Genomic DNA, 16375 nt, shown 5'->3' with positions numbered 1-16375 from the left:
GTGTGCCTCTTCGAGCTTGTTGCGAACAGTCTTAAATGGTAGCGATTGGCGATTTGCGGCAAAGCCAAAATTAGTCATGCGACACCTATGATTCAGCTCATGAACTGGCAAAGTGATACAGTTTGCTTTTTTTCACCCGTAAGTGAGTCGTAGCTTACAACAAAATCATCATTATCTTCTCGGAAAAAGCTTACCACTGCCAAAATATGAATGAAACGAGTAAGAAATTTAGTTTTATTTGCAATTGTTCTGAAATTACAGCCATTTGCAACTATTTCACTCATACATTTCTTCGAAATGTAATCGGGGTATTATTGTGGTTATAAAAAATCGTTCCATAAATAAAGTTCCAACTCGAAACCGAGACCCAATCAGCACCAATGTCAAACTCCTTTATATTTTGAACTACGTAGGAGATTCAGTGAAGACTATCGGAGAGAAGGATCGGCTGTGCATGATACAAAGCTGACACTTTCCTATTAGCCGGATATATTCTTTCCTCGCGTGATCTGGAGAGTTTCATGAATTTACACCAACTCATGAAGGTTTAGCTTAACTTAGGACCAACGGGAAATGCTGTTGCGGCGGCTGCGGTGCTCAACAAATTACATTTCGAAACAGCGCGCATATAGCTCTGCGAATAATATTAAAAACCACTATGTTTTACACTCTTTTCGCAAGATGTTTACTCATCTGATAAAATGATGATTTTCCTCCATTTTCATAAACAATTATCAACAAATTGATCGGTAATTTGGTGTTTAAAAGTCATTTTTTACCAATGTTTACAGAAAATATATGCACTATGACAGAACAGAATAAAATCAGCAACACTTTCCTTCCAGCGCTATCTGCGAGCGGTTTCAACGTAGAATCGCCAATAGCGATTGTGGTATGTTTCGATTTATTTCTGTATGGGCCGGAGCTCCACTAAGCATGATGCGCTGCGAAATTATGTTGGTAAAGACTGAGACAGTGAGACATGTCCTGTTAAGTTGTTTAAATTCGATTGATTTTTCAACATTTCTCTGAAATTATTAATTTTATTTAGCAGGATTTTTTAAAATATTTCCATTTTAAACATTTTCTGAAGAAGTAATATAGCTTACATGCAAGTATGTAACAATAATAAGATAGAGTGTTTCGCAGATTTTGCATTCGATATGTAGTAGTTTACAAGAACTTGTTGTGTTTTTCAATTGGCTGAAATCATGTAATCATAATAATAATATATTTAATATAATTCCAATTTACAATCACTAAAACCTGTTTTAATCCACCTAGTGGTGCAATTGTGCTATTCTCATTTGTCCAAACTACGATTCCATGGCTGGTTATGTTCAATACAACGGTGGAAATGAATATTGACGAATTTCGTGCCAAATCGTATTTGGAGTTCGCAGCACCCTCTCAGATTTTAATGAAACTTTCTGTACATGAAGACTTTGTCACAAAAAGCCACTTTGCATACTTTGTTTTTCCAAAAATGATCTAGACTGTCCTTTGAAAATGGCTAAACTTTTTTTTACCAATTTTTTTAAATAGCTATAGTCCAAAAATGACAAATCATGCAAATAAAATTGTAGGACTGGTTTTCACAAAATTAGTAAAATTTTCGAATAAAAATATTGAAAAAATTCTTCATTGACTCCTACACTGAAAAAAATCAATTTTAAAAATTAAAAGTCGATTTACAAACAAAAAAACATTTTTGATTTGGATGAAACTTTGTACGAAGATAAATAATTATGTTCCCTACCTTCCGTCAAAAATTCAAGTTGGGCACTTTCAAGGAAAAAAAGCTATTTGAAAAAAACTTTTCCTTGTACAAACTGATTTTTTTTCTTCAGCGTATTTTTATAGAAAACGAAACCAATAAAAGTCATAATCATCTCAGAATCCAAAAAAAACTCAGTTTGTCAGAATATATTGTCTAATTTAGCAACCAAGCATATTTTTATTAAGGAATTAATACTTTTTCATTTTTCATATAATCGAAATTTTTTTATTACTTTATCTGAAAGTACAACTCCTTGAGAATGTTTTCCCAAATTTTTATAGAGATCCGAGAAATAGATCGAAAGTTACAGCGCTTCCAAGCGCGCTTTGTCTACCAAGAGCAATAGTAATTTGAAATTTTAAACTCGATTATCTCGAAATGTCTTACTCAAAATGGTTTTTCCGCGATCACGATTGCCGAAAAACTACTCAATCAATTTTCTTAATTTTTTTTTCAATTGATCGTAATTAATTTTTCTCTTACGTTAACGATTGCTTTTTTATTCATAAATTTTTGCTTCATGGATAAGATTTTTTATACAATTTTTAGAGCTTACAACAGCGATTTTTTATTGCAAACGTTCTCGAATGCAGGAAAAATTATCATTTATTCAAGTTATCGTTAAGGTACGAGGAATACTCATATACTAATTTTTTTAATTTTGGGATTTTAGATTATCTATTGCACGGTGTTCCTAAAACCGTTATTAACAAAAAAAAATGACCATAAATTTGTCATACGGCATTCGAAAGATACAGTATCCAAGCATCTTCTCAGTAAATTTCAAAATGATCCATCGAGGGAATCGCGAGAAATTGCAATTTGAAGTTTAGCAATTTGAAGTAAGCCGGTGCAACTCCAGCTTCTATTAATGGGTGTAACGATCAATCGGGTCTTCACATTTAAATATCTCGGGGTCTGGTTCGACTCTAAAGGTACCTGGGGATGTCACATTAGGTATGTGAAACAGAAATGCCCACCCAGGAGACCTGATCAGGTTATACCAAACAACGATATTGTCGGTGATGGAGTACGGGTGTTTCTGTTTCCGCTCCGCTGCGAACATACACTTCATCAAACTGGAGAGAATCCAGTATCGTTGCTTGCGCATTGCCTTGGGTTGCATGCACTCGACCCATACGATGAGTCTCGAAGTGCTGGCGGGCGTTCTTCCGCAAAAAAATCGATTTTGGGAACTCGCATATCGATTGCTCATCCGATGCGACATTCTGAACCCGTTGGTGATTGAAAACTTCGAGAGGCCTGTCGAGCTTAATTCTCAAACCCGATTTATGTCCTTGTACTTCGACTACATGGCACAGAGCATCAATCCTTCTTCGTACAATCCCAACCGTATCCGTTTCCTAGATACTTCTGATTCTTCTGTATTCTTCGACACATCCATGAAGGAAGAGATTCGTGGAATCCCGGACCACATGCGCCCGCAAGTGATCCCCAATATATTTTATAATAAATTCCGAGAAGTCGACTGCGACAAAATGTTTTACACTGACGGATCAAATCTCGATGGGTCAACTGGCTTCGGTATCTTCAATAATACTATCACCGCTTCATTCAAGCTGAATGATCCTGCTTCAATTTACATCGCAGAATTAGCTGCAATTCAGTACACCCTTAGGATCATCGAAACTCTGCCCACAGATCACTACTTCATCATTTCGGACAGACTCAGCTCTATCGAGGCTCTTCGTGCGATGAAGCCCAAAAAGCAATTCCCATATTTCCTGAGGACGGTACAGGAGTCCTTGTGTATGTTATCTGAAAAATCTTATCTGATTACCTTTGTTTGGGTCCCCTCTCATTGCTCTATCCCAGGCAATGAAAAGGCCGACTCATTAGCAAAGGTGGGCCCATTAAATAGTGACATATACGAAAGACCAATCTGCTTCAACGAATTTTTTAGTATTTGTCGTCAGAGGACGCTCAACAGTTGGATAACCTCGTGGAGCAATGGGGAACTTGGACGATGGCTACATTCGATTATCCCAAAGGTATCAACGAAGCCTTGGTTCAGGGGGGATGGATGCGGGTCGAGATTTCGTACGTGTAATGTCCCGACTTATGTCCAATCAATACACCTTGGATGCGCATTTGCGGCGTATTGGGCTTGCGGAGAGTAGTCTGTGCGCTTGTGACGAGGGCTATCACGACATCGAGCACGTTGTCTGGGTATGCGCCGGGTATTTGGACGCCAGGTCTCAGTTAACGGATTCCCTTCGGGCCCGAGGTAGACCACCCAATGTCCCAGTTCGAGATATGCTGGCAAATTGCGATCTTCTCTATATGTCCCTTATTTACACTTTCATAAAAACGATAAATATCCCAATTTAGCCCCTCTCTTTTATTTCTTGTTTTTAGAAATTTCCTCTTGCTTTGTGGAACCGATCAGCTCCAGAGTGCCACTATGTAACCGCCGTCGCCCTTACCACAACGCCTGCATAGAAGGAAACTGAAGCGAGAGCGACTCGAGGTCCGATGACTTTTGAGGATTCCCCGCGGGTCCGAAGAATACCATCCGCCAATCCGGTACTCAGCGACTTACTAGACTGAGGCACAAATTTGTTTCGCTGATCTCCCATTTGCGCGAAAGTTGCAAATTTTACTCTTCTTTCCCTGTCACCATATACGCCTTCTCTCCCTGCCCTTGATAAAACTGCTGCTGCACTGATGTGGAAATAAGCCCCCCTCTGAATATCTTGACCAAGTATAAGTTTTCGTTAAAAAAATCAAATTTGTATTCTGTATTCCTAGTTTTAAGAGCTGTAATTTTTACTCTTTATTGAAACTCTTGTCCTCCATCTTATAAATAGAATTGTATCTCTAGCCAGTGAAATTTCTCATAAGTATTTGTTCCCCCTTTTGTGCACTAAACTATATTGTTAGTTTTAAGATAACTGTAAAATATTTCGTAGAATACTATTACTTCCCTCTTGTATATCAAACTTAATCCCTTGTTTTAAATTTTTTCATAAAAAAAATCTTTCGGCCCTCTCTTGTATATAGAATCTTAATTCTAGTCTTAAGATAGCTGTAAACTTTTTTTTCTTTTGTAAAAAAAATCAACATTCTAACCTCCTAATTTGGCACCGCCAAGCTAACGCATTTGTGCCTATCAAATAAACGAATTGAATAAAAAAAAATCTTTTCTGATTTATAATTGCTTTTGAAGGCAGCTTAAATATAAACAAATATACGTCATCTTTGCATCTGTTAGTGAAAATCACCAGAGTGTGCGTGCTAAATAATTTTGATAATCAGGTTAGTAAAATCTAAAAGTTAATTTGCGAATTGTAAGAACTTTTTCAATCATGAAGAACATGCGCTCCGAATTTTGTCGTGAATATAGCGTCATCTTTGCATCTGTTAGTGAAAATCACGAGTGTGCGTGCTAAATAATTTTGATAATCAGGTTAGTAAAATCTAAAAGTTAATTTGCGAATTGTAAGAACTTTTTCAATCATGAAGAACATGCGCTTCAAATTTTGTCGTGAATATAGCGATAATCGTATAATCGTATAGCTTCGCTCTCATAATAATTCTGTTCTAGCAAAAAATGCCAATAGATAAATAAATAAAAACAACTAATTCATCATAATTTATGTACAAAATAACTCCACAATGTTCTATACTAATCTCATAGTGTATAGATAACAGTGAGCAGCAGAAATTTATTGTATCTTCCTTTATTTAGAATAGTTTCCAGTTTCTTTATTTAGAATAGTATTTCACGGCAAAAAGTATTTACAAATGGCGACTCAATATCAATCATAATAATGGCCATCTATCGAGTTACTCTTCACCAGTATAGCCATAGACCGAATTTCCCTGCATTGGGGAAGGCTTGATATTGAGAATGTTATTAAATCAACATTAAGATTGACGACAGGGTTTTATAGTGTAGTGGCTTTAGATATATAATTTTTTAAGCACTCGAAAGCTGCAATACATAAGGCAAAAGGGAATTTTTATTTTAATATTCTTCTATATGATTTATCGAGGTTTTAAAGATAGCCTTAAGATATAAACAAGAGCGGACTTATCTGCAAATTTTTATTACTTTTATAAACCGATAGCAATGGTAGCGACTGTAATAAAATCTTTATAAATTTACTTAAAACCTTAAAGCATTCTAATTGTTGCTTGGGAAGCCCAGTTCGTTGAGAATATTTGATAAAAAATGCCCATTTTCACCTAAAAGATGTTAATTTTTTAAATTTCACAAAACTTTGGTTTTAAACTGTGAAGTCGAATTTTTTTCAAAAATTTCTTCACAATGATTAAGTTGGAACCCTAAATCTCTGCCATCGTCTTGCTAGTTCTGCTCCAAGCCCAGTTCGTTGAGAAAATTCGATCAAAAATGCGCATTTTCACCTAAAAGATGCTATTTTTTAAATTTTCACAAAACTATAATTTTAAACTGTGAAGTCCCGCGTCAATTTTTTCAAAAATTTCTTCACGATTCAGTTGGAACCCCAAATCTCTGCTATCTTCATATTTGTTCTGCTCCCAAGCCCAGGTCGTTGGGAAAATTCTATCATAAATGTCCAGATTTATCTAAAAGATTGTATTGTTAAAAATTTCACAAAACTTTGGTTTTAAGCTGTGAACTCCCGTTCCAATTCTTTTCAAACAATGATAAAATAAATAAAATAAATAAATAAAATCAAATTTGTTTTTGGCAGTTTTCGTTTGTTTTGTCATTTGATGCTGATGTTTTATGCTAATATTGTACAAAAAAAATCGATTTTCAACATTTCATGTGCTCCCCCTTTGGATTTTTTGGAATATTTTGAAATCAATATTAGAACGCCGCACCCTCTTAATGATGACCGATTGAGCTAAAAAAATGAATAGATTCCTTTTTCTATGTAATAAGCATTTTATGTAAGACTTTATGCGAATATTTAAGATGAACTTTTTCATTGATATCTTCCCTCCCCTAATTCTTCATTCAAACTTTGGTTTGAAACTGTGAAACTCCGTTCCAATTTCTGTCAAAAATTTCTTCACCAGGGACCCCAAACTTTCGCCTTTTTTTCATTCTGCTCCTCGATCGTGTGTTGAACAGTGCAATTACTGTAACAAACCCTTTTACATCTAATTAACGATTTAAATATATTATCGTTGTGTTTCTTGTGAACCTAAAAATATTGAAATTTACCTGACTGGCTCTCCGTTTCTCGTGATGCTTGTAATCTTATACTGAAATCCATTCGCTGCGTTGTGTTTGCTTTTGGTCACTTCTTTCCAGTAAACAAAAATATCATTGTACACGTTAATCTCAAACCCTCCTACGGCTACGTCTGGTGGACTATCTGGTCTCCTGGGTAATGTGTTAAATAAACAACTGGAATAATTAGACCACATTTCCTCGATATCCTCAGCGGTTGCGGTTTTCATTCTTATTCTGACATCATATCGGGCATCAGCGAATTGCAGATTTTCGAGTGGTAGTGTATAGTTAGTCAATGATTTATGTATCCCGCTGACATTCACGAATTTCCACATTTTGTTATCAAAACTTGATAATATTTTAATTTGAAAAATGAAATCTCTTTTAAACGTTTGCAACTTGTAAGAAATTGTCCAATGCAACATTACGCTATTCGAAGTAACGTTACTAACAGTACATTCCGACGGTGCTTCGGGAATAACATTGTTGAAATTATTAATTATAAAGTCTTGGCGATTTCTCCCGAATACATTGCTTGACTCTAAAACAAAATAATACAGCTCATGTGATTGTCGATATGAAGAGTCTAAATCTACTGAGCATTTCCACGTATTGTTGAACTGTCCCTCAAGAGGACATGTGAAATCTACAGGAGATGTATCAAACCGAAAGCTCAAATCATATTTCGTCGGAATTGGATTGTATGCTTGCTCAAAGGAACAGTTCATCTTCTGCCAATTTTCCGATCGGCATTTGAAGTTTGTCACGTTGTATGGTTTATATCCGACAAAAACGCTTCGCATGTCGACTCCTTTTGTATTATTTAATTTGCATATATACTGAAGAGCGTTAACTGATGAATTAAAAATTTGCAACTGAATAGTTGATTCGTTTACAATCTGAAAACAAAAAAATATCGTTATAGAACTGTTTTTGAAAATATGTTATTAAGAGAGTTGAAAGATCTTTTTACATTTCTTATAAAAGAACTGTATAGAATTCGCTTAAACTTTCAAGATTTTTTCCAAGGCCCGGAGGGCCGAGTCTTATATACCAATCGACTCAGCTCGACGATTTGGGACAATGTCTGTGTGTGTATGTAACGGACAAACTCTCATTCGTGTTTCTCAGCAATGGCTGATCCGATCTTATCCAAACAACTTTTAAATGGAAGGCCTATCACCCAGACAGAACGCTATTAATTTGTTTTTGATTCTGATGGTTAGTTTCCAAGATATGAATGTTTGAAAGTGTAAAAATAGTGTTTTTCGCAGTTTTTTTTAAATTATTTGCCGAAATTGACGACATAGATAAACACCTTATATATCTTTGGACAGCCTATACGAATGCCTTTCGAACGAACTATAGATTGTTGAAATCGGACTATTATCAAACAAGATATTTATCATTAAATATGGACGATTGATATTTTCACAAATTTTCTTGGAAGTGATTGAATTGAAATGATGTCTTCAGCAAATTTGTAGTTCTTACTTTTACGAATAACTTTACTGGAGACATCAAATATCTATTTTGAATACTTTAAAAGTTATAGCTTGTTGTTTGTGGATTACCCTTTTTCGCCTATTTATTGTTCAATATAGTAGTAAAACATATAAATTAGCCAAATATTATTTCGATAAAACCTGTTTTAATCCACCTAATGGTGTAATTGTGCCTTTTTCATTTATCCAATAGCAAGTTATATTCAATATATTTGTGAAAATGTCTATTACATTCTTATTACACTTTGCACATATTTACAAGGGCACGAGTGCCACAAACCTGATGAGCAACATGTTGACGATGACGTCCTTGGAACAAAAAATATAATATTTAAATGGATAAATCAGCATGAATTAAATGTTGTCTTCGTATAACATATTTTGGAATGCAGTTAGAGGGAAAAGGGATTATACCTGTCAAAGAGGATGAGAGAGAGACCTAGTTGGTGAAAATGGATTTAGCCATCACCGAATCCGATGTGACTTTAATTCTGGAATATGCCCGGTACCTTAGTTTGGTTTAAATGCTTTGCATAATACTATTGCTCATAACAATCTAGAATTTACAACAGGCATTCGAGCTCACAGCACTAGACAAGCCAATCATTTATTATACTCCAGAGTATCCACGAACCTTGGTCAAAGACGGATTTCTTTCATCGGACCTAAGTTATTCAACCAGCTTCCTACTGATTTAAAGCAAATAACATGTCGCACTCGTTTCCAAGCAAAATTGAAACTAATTTTAAAAAATAAAATAGGAGAATTTTTAATTTAAACTTCGTTCACCACCAATCGAGCTTATTCCTTTAGCTATAATTGGTTAACATTTTTTTAATAAAAACAATTGATAAATGCATTTTTTATAGCAATTAGTAGTAAATAAATTTAAATTATTATGAGCTTCCTGCAAAGCTGCGATGGGAGCCTTAAAAGGATTCTTTTCCGCTGGGTACTCGCCGTAGCTTCTTGTCAAATTTTGTGTTTTGTCGGTCTCGTATTGTTTTTTTTTGTTCTCAGCGTTTCCGCGATTCGTAACTTTGTTTTATTGTGCTGACCTTTTTTTTGTACGCTGAGAACTGATGTGTCCACTACCAGGGGGCTCCGTTTGTGAGCTTTTTGGTGTGGGGGTAAGAGGCGGGCTATTAAAAAAAAAAAAAAAGTCCTATGAAACCGTAGTAACTCCGGAATCAAAAGTCAGATCTGAATGAAATTCAATAGCAGTCAATGGGTGTATTGTATTTATCATTTGAATTCAAGTTTGTAAAAATCAGTTAAGAATTTGCTGAGCAATAGGTGTGATATTATCATACGAACTTTGATAGTTACCCGAGAGTATCAAGAACCGTCATAGGTGGCCAATAATTTTTTTGTTTTGATTATAAAGGATTTAACCCCTGGGGTCATTCGTCCCTTTGTCGGGTTGGAGAAATCTCTTTAGATAAATCTCTAACCCTGTGTGCGGGGTTGGGAATTGAACCCAGGTGAGCTGCGTATAAGGCAATCAATTTACCAACTACGCTATCTCCACCCCCTAAGTGGTGGCCAGGGATCTAGGCCCACTAATCCAAGTAATGTTAAATCCGTTTCAATATGTATTGCATCATTTAGACATCTTCATGTTGCAAGTTTATATAGGAATTTGCTATGTGGCTGCAGTCTTCAGCCCATAATTCCGGAACCGGAAGTAGGATCAACAAAAAAAAACAATAGCAGCTTGTGGGAGCGTTGGTACCGTTCATTTGAAACTAAGTTTGTGCAAATCGGTTCAGCCATCTCTGAGAAAATTGGGCGGCTTTATTTGATACACACATGCACCCACAGACATTTTGCGGTCTCGACGATTTGAATCGAATAATAACGTATGCGGAATGAAATTTGGACAACGCTTCCAGCATTAAAACAAAAATGCAACCGGTTGCAAGGCATCATACTAAACGTCATACTCTAGGCACACTTATTTTAAACATCCAGTGTTAATTTCGACCCGCTAGGAGATACCATGTGAACGAAATGGCAGCGAACGCCCAATCTGGCACCTAGCTATTGTGCCAAAAAAAAGTTTTGGCGCATTGGAGGATTACGACATACTTTTTGTACCAAAGGCTAATAAACCTCCAAATGTACCAAAATTTCGCCCAAATGAGGATTTCTGGAATAATTTGAAGCAGAGAGTATATGCCAATAATTTTCGACCTAAAACAAACAAACGTGATAGTCAAAATTAAGAAAGAAATTAAGAATATGCCAACATAATTTTTTTTGACTCCTTTGCAAAAAGTTCCTGTAAACTATCATAAAGCTTCTCGAATGGGCTCAATTTTTTTTCTACATTAAGTTAATAAGCTGACAAATGTTTTCATACAGAGAGAACATTTAATAAATGGTTTTCTACAAAAAATTGCCTTTTGAATTTTGTCCAAATTTTATTCCGCATACGTTATGTGACACTTGGCCCTCTGGGACTCAAATGGCAGGTCGATTTTTGAAGTGATTTCCCAATATATATAAGAAAGCCAAACATAATTTATGTTTCTAAACCAAACTAATTTCATATCTGTATTGCAGAGTAGTACGAAACCGTAATGACGTATTTGATAGATCGATTGATTTGAGGTATCAACTAAAAAAAGTAGTACTGTTCGTGAAATCATTGTTCAGGTTGTAGCTTCGCCAAACGGTTGACTGCTCATCATTTTAGCTTGGCTGTGTAAATATTTTTTTAAGAACATGGTAAGCATGTTTGGTTATATTCAAAATGATGCTGTTCGAATAGTACTTCTAATATTGATAGTACTGATTCAGCAAAAAATATTAGCTGACAATCAATTAACTTATATATTTTCGAAATCTGAACGGATCTGATTTTTTCAGATTTGGGCGAATCTGGAAGCTGACAAGTCCATACAAGTAATAAATAAGGGGGTGGGTGTAGCGTAGTTGGTAAATCGATTGCCTTGTACGCAGCGCACCTGGGTTCGAGTCCCGACCCCGTACATAGGGTTAGAAATTTTTCATAAGAGATTTTTCTAACCCAAAGAGGCGAATGACCTTAAGGTTAAAACCATTATAATCGAAATACAAAAAAAAAGTAATAAATAAATTTCTTTTTTCCTTTTTTATTTCGACTATGTTAGTCACATTTTCTTTTTTACATTTTAACGACACTCAATTAGCTAGAGATTACTGGCTAGGGAAAGTTATGAAAATTAGAGCCATAGTACTCAAGTGAGAGCAAGGATGTGAAGTAAACAGATCGGAAAACTAGAAGTGGTAGGGTCACTAGAACAGGCTTAATATCATACGGGCCTAATCTTTATCTTCTGTTAATGAGGGTCGAGCTTAGGCAGGATAACTACGAATCACCCGAGTTCACTAACATGTGTCCTGGTAATGATAGATGTATCCATCTTTATCGTGTAGGTTGACCTTCTTTAACAGAAGACAAAGATTAAGCCCGTACGATATTAAGCCTGTTCTAATGACTTGATAGTTGGTAGTTTGATGAGCTCTAGCAGACGAACAAAGTCGAATTCGAGTAAATTTTTTCCTGAGCATATTTTTCTTATCTTAGAGATCCTTAATATGAAAAAATCCAATATTTAATTTTATTTTAAATTTTGCGCTGTCTGCCCCTATCAAGCGAAATTTATACTATATAATCGGAAAGGGTTATGAAGCTATATCTAGGGACTAAAGAAGAATATTTTAAAAGCTTCGGTTTGTTAAAAAGATGCTACAGAGTTTGCGAAGTTAAAGGCTGATGAAGTACTATCCCTGATAGTCGACGATAAGGCAAAACAAAGCATTAAAACTTATTAATTTGCGCATGAGTAGTAGAAAGGCGTCTGGAGCACTAGGGCTCTAAATTTTCATAACTTTCCCTACCCAGTAATCTCTAGCTAATTAAATGTCGTTAAAATGTAAAAAAGTAATATACCTAAATAGAAAATACAGCTAAGAACAAACAAACGATACCGAGTTGATAGCTGAAAGTTATAGATATTGTCGATAGATTCTCTCATCTAATATAAAATTTGTAGTAAAAAAAGTTACAGTTCACTAAAGTACGGTGAAATCTAATCCGCATGAACCGAATTGACGATAATGAAATTGGATAGTTTATTTATGTTCTCATTCGTATTCATTACCAACTATTGGCAAAACTTATATCATAAAATGTGTGATAAAATCAATTTATCACTATAAGATGAATTGATCTGATCTTTCCGACATCAAATTTGAGCTGAGCGACTCCAAGTTCACTTATAATATATGGCTATGGGACGAAATTCTCTAAAAATGTATATGGCGGATGAAAACAATGAAGGTCAAAGGGGAGGGGGTTGGGTTGATGCAGAAAGAGATGGTGTGAGGGGAAGCTGAGAGGGGGCTGATGGAGTATACAACACCCAACCGCATATTATACCCACCATTTGAGATTTGGTTTATGAAAATTGGTTCAGTCATCACCGAGTAATCGATGTGACTAATTCTGAAATACGTCCAGAGCCCGAAAATTTCGGAACTGTTGATAGTGGACATTATATTCAAAGAATCTTTGATTGGGCATCAGTGATCTAGTCTTGTAAATAGAAATAATGTTATCTAGACTTGCAAATAGAAATGGATTTTTAACCTTTGAAGTATTACGATTGTATCGGTTTATATGGGTAATTCCTATGTGGCCGCAATAAACAACCTGTAACTCCGGAACCAAATATCAAATACGAATGAAATTCAATAACAGTCCATGGAAGTATTGTATCTTTCATTTGAAACCAAGTTTATAAAAATCGGTGAAGAATTACCTGAGAAACAGGTGTGAGATTAACTTACGAACTTGGAAATTACCTAGTGGCATCAAGAACCGTCATAGGTGGCCAATGCGGTCAAAGCTGCTTAGAATGATCATTAGTGATCTAAACCCGCAAATCCGAGTTATTTTGCACCCTTTTTGATATGCATTACATTATTTGGACATCAGAGTGCTACCATTTTATATAAGAATTTGTTGGGTGACCGCACTCTTCAACCCGTAACTTCGGAAACGGAAGTCCGATCGACAAAAAAATTCAATAGCAGCATATGGGAGCGTTATACCTTTCATTTGAAATCAAGTTTGAGCGATTCGGTTCAGCCATCTCTGAGAAAAGTGAGTGAGATTTGAAAACACACACATACAGACATTTGTCGATTTCGACGAACTGAGTCGAATGGTATATGAGACTCGGTCCTCGGGGCCTCGGTTTTTTCAAAGTGATTGCATATCCTTTCTTTATGAGAAAGGCAAAAATATGAATATTATCGTTGACGTAATTGCAAACATGATAGAACTTAACAAACCGTAATTCACGAAATATTACCGTGCTCCGTTTAATTTCACATGAAACATATACATTACATGCTTAATGACATAAAATTACACTTACTGCCATTCAGAACAAACGCTATATGTGAAGTAAAATTACGTGATTTACGAAATACAACGTCATGTAAACTTACAATCAAACTTAAAAGTAAGTCATTTTTAATGCTCGTATATGCCGGGGTCAGGATACGTAAATTTACACGATTTTTTCTAGGCGACTTTGGGGCGTCATTAGTGATTTAGACTGTTATAGTGGTATCAGTTTTTATATGTGGTCGCACTCTTATAATTGTGACTTCAAGAAGCATCACTCCTAAGACCCAACGAAATCGTAAACTTCTTTTTGTCGTTTTATAAGTGAGAGAATCGGAGCCCCGAAAACATTCGATCATTTGTATATCAAATTACAAGTTAATTGAAACTAGAGAACAGTAACTAGCCGGGCCTCTGAGATCCCTTGTCTTTTTGTGGATTAAAGCCGTAACTCCGGAAACGGATTCAAATCGACATAAAATTTAATAGCAGCCAAAAAAGTTTTCGACATACCATAATATCTAGTCGTTTCGTGCATTTTGGAGATATTTGGCATCTAAAGTACGATGCTTCGATTTCTGAAACTTCATGTAGTCCCCTTAAGAAAAAAAATTGTTCCGGCTTATGTAGGAATTTCATATGTGACCGGAGGGTTCGCTATATATTTCCGGAACCATATAACCGAACCGTACGAAATTTTATAGACATAAATGGCGATTATATACCTTTCATTTGGGACTAAGTTGTGAAGATCGTCCCCACCAGCCCCGATAAACTGATGTGAGTTTGTTAATTTTTATAGGTGGCGATTCTTCCGAGGCACTTCCGGAACTGTCTATGATGGTCAATGCGGTCGACGAGACTTCGGTTGGCCGTCAGTGACCTAGAACAGCTAATGCAAGTTGCTTGACACAAAGATATATTCATTTTAGCGAAATTTTTACCTATCGCTTCATCGAGGTATCATTTTGAGTCGGAATTTTCTATGTGACCGCATGCCACAACGCGCAACACCGGAACCGTAAGTTGGATCAGAATTAAATCTAATGACAGTTTACGGGGTAGTAAAAGCTTTCATTTAAGTTTGGTGTAATCGGTCTAGCCATCTCCGAAAAACCGATGTAATTATTATTCTTTGATACTTCCACCTGGGCTTCCGGATCCGTCGATGGTGGTCAATGTGGACAAAGAGACTTTGAATGACTGTTAGTGACATAGAACTACAAATCCAAGCAGTTGTGGTCACATTTTTGAAAAAAAATCTCACCTTTATACATTAATCGCAGTATCCGTTGAAATCGGGATTTTCTGCGTGATCGTACTCATCATCCTGTAATACAGGAACTAGAAGTCTAATCCACACAAAATTCAATAGCAGCCGATGGCAACGTTGTACCTTTCATTTAAGACTAAGTTTGTGATAATCGGTTCAGAAAATTTCGAGAAACCGATGTGGACAAATTATAACAAGATTTTCTATGTAACCGTACTCCTCAACTCGTAACTCCGGAACCGGAAATCAAAATTAAATGAAATTCAAAAGCAGCCAATGGCCTTGTACCTTCCATTCGTGACTAAGTTTGTGAAAATCCGGGCCCCGTGGTGGTGGAGGAACGCTATGTGGGAAGCTGAGCTGCAAGCAACCGGGCGGGTCATAGGTGGTGGATAATGCTTAATCGCGATAGCAACTAGTTATGAGTCGCGACCCGAACCAGCAGCGGGGGCTGACTGCGGGTGGGGTAGGACGAGGTAGTGGGCCCTATACGTTCTAAGCCTAAATACCACATGCCCTAAAGCAGCCCTGACAAGGCGAGCCAGCGCCGCCTTTAAATAAGCGCTTAGCCCAAATCCCTCTCCTCCCGTTATCCTTCCTTCCTTCTGCGGCTGTTCGCTCATCTAAATATGGAAGCTGTCCTTCAATGTCAGCTTCTTTCACCGAACAGCCTAGATAAGCCGTGTAGTGTCGGTAGTGGTTGTTTCAACCGGCTAAGAATTACACTACGGACTACCTGTTCCAGTGGTAAAAATCCACCAAACAGGTAACCCCAATTCCATAGTGTCATGCGACCCGTGCTATGGGTAAAATTGTTCAGGGGGTTTAAAACATTCTCAATGGCGAACGGAGCCTCGGAAGAGTTGGGCGAACTCCCCAGTATGCAGCATTACGCAGCGGAACGTTCACTCTACACACCGATTTTTTCACCGATGATCCACATAATTTTGCCGAATTTTTGTTGGCTGGGGGTTTGCTGAGACTCTCGGCTGATGGTAGTTCGGTGAAGTTTTGTTGAGTTTCGATTATCAAATTTCGATGTGTACAGATGAACCTGCCCAGAAGCCGTGTGGTATCCGGCCTAAAATTGAGCCACTGGAGTCCTGCTCCCATGTCGTAGGAGGCGACTGAAAGTAGGAGACCCTAAGTCAAGGTGTAGTTCCGTGCCGAGGACTTAATGACTGGAGGGTCTAAAATATGCCAGTCGCGCACGGAGCAT

At 36.7% G+C, this 16375-nt stretch overlaps 1 protein-coding gene across 4 annotated transcripts in view; it reads right to left on the bottom strand.

The window, feature by feature from the left end:
- LOC131688993 (cytokine receptor-like) overlaps positions 1–16375 on the bottom strand; it is an 860358-nt gene that overhangs the window by 413868 nt on the left and 430115 nt on the right. For all 4 annotated transcript variants that reach the window (XM_058973707.1, XM_058973708.1, XM_058973706.1 and 1 more), the window contains one exon: positions 6963–7873. In XM_058973707.1, the coding sequence (XP_058829690.1) occupies positions 6963–7873 (911 nt within the window). The remainder of the gene's footprint in view (positions 1–6962; positions 7874–16375) is intronic.

Source organism: Topomyia yanbarensis, chromosome 3 (assembly GCF_030247195.1).
Source record: "Topomyia yanbarensis strain Yona2022 chromosome 3, ASM3024719v1, whole genome shotgun sequence".
NCBI lineage: Eukaryota > Metazoa > Arthropoda > Insecta > Diptera > Culicidae > Topomyia > Topomyia yanbarensis.
The sequence above is the reverse complement of the archived record's forward strand: the minus strand, read 5'-3'. Positions and strand labels throughout refer to the sequence as shown.